The 1,105-nt window shown below is 48.2% G+C and overlaps 1 protein-coding gene across 1 annotated transcript in view; it reads left to right on the top strand.

Moving 5' to 3' along the window:
* The first annotated feature begins 363 nt into the window (after positions 1 to 363).
* The window catches only part of SLC6A14 (solute carrier family 6 member 14), a 50,598-nt gene continuing 49,856 nt past the window's right edge, over positions 364 to 1,105 (top strand). Inside the window, exon 1 of the mRNA XM_019633237.1 lies at positions 364 to 490. Within this exon, the coding sequence (XP_019488782.1) occupies positions 443 to 490 (48 nt within the window). The 5' untranslated portion in view covers positions 364 to 442. The remainder of the gene's footprint in view (positions 491 to 1,105) is intronic.

Raw genomic sequence — 1,105 nt, 5'->3', positions numbered from 1 at the left:
CCCTCCAGCACCAATGGAGATCAGCACTTGGCCCCAGGACAGAGTCCAGACTAAGTAAGGAAGCTAGGAGGAAGCAGGGAACCTGGGAAAGGAGGGGAGATTGCGAAGGCACCTGCTGGGCTTTGAGTCAAAGGCTGTCAGTCATCTGGCTCAGGCTGCTCCGCTGTCTCACAGCCCAACCCTTTCCTGGGGCTAAGGCAGGGGATTGCTACATGCCAGCTTACCTGGGGAAAAACCAGAGCCTCTCTTTGGTCCCTTCCGGTAATTGACATGACAGGTCGCCCAGGAGGGGGAGGAGAGAGCTTCCCTCCATAAATGGTCCCACCTCTGGGCAAAGTGGCTCATTCTGGCAGGTAGCAACGAGGGAGTGTGCACCTGCCCACCAGTCGAGCTCAGCCAGACTGCAAGACGAGGCGGAGCAAGTGGAGGGAGTGAGTGAACCATGGACAAGTTGAAGTGCCCCAGCGTCTTCAAGTGCAGAGGGAAGGAGGTAGGGGTGTGGGAACTGCAGAGGTGTGGAGGCCCTGGGAAGGGAAATTTTAAGGGGAGGCCAGTCTCAGTTTTTGCTTTCTGTAGCTATTACTTCTTCACATTTCTGTTTAACTGCTTCAAGTGTGCCTGAGATGTCTCCATTGAATAGAAAGAAAATAGAACAGTTCTTACTCTGGTAGCTAGAAGATAGGGTCACCTCATCTTTTGCCTTTAGTGTGCCCAGAAAATCCTGTTTACTGTACCTCTCCAAAATGTGTCCATATGATGGGGGGAAATGAGAAAATACACTGTCTTTATCCAACCTGAGGAACCCTCCACACCCCAGAGCAGCTAACATTGTTGGGAAATAACCCCTCTCCTCTGAAGTGGAGAGAGAGCTGCTCCACCTGGTGGGACAGGAGAATTTGTCTCTGAATATTATTTTGTGGCTTTCAGAAAAGCACTTCAAGATAGGGAGAGAAGTTAAACTTCTCTTAACTCCAAATATCCAAAATGATTAGCCTATATAAAGGAGTCTGTGAACTCTTTCTTTCTTTCTTTCTTTCTTTCTTTCTTTCTTTCTTTCTTTCTTTCTTTCTTTCTTTCTTTCTTTCTTTCTTTCTTTCTTTCTTTC

The sequence above is a fragment of the Hipposideros armiger genome, unplaced genomic scaffold (genome assembly GCF_001890085.2).
Source record: "Hipposideros armiger isolate ML-2016 unplaced genomic scaffold, ASM189008v1 scaffold_1262, whole genome shotgun sequence".
Taxonomy (NCBI): domain Eukaryota; kingdom Metazoa; phylum Chordata; class Mammalia; order Chiroptera; family Hipposideridae; genus Hipposideros; species Hipposideros armiger.
The sequence above is the reverse complement of the archived record's forward strand: the minus strand, read 5'-3'. Positions and strand labels throughout refer to the sequence as shown.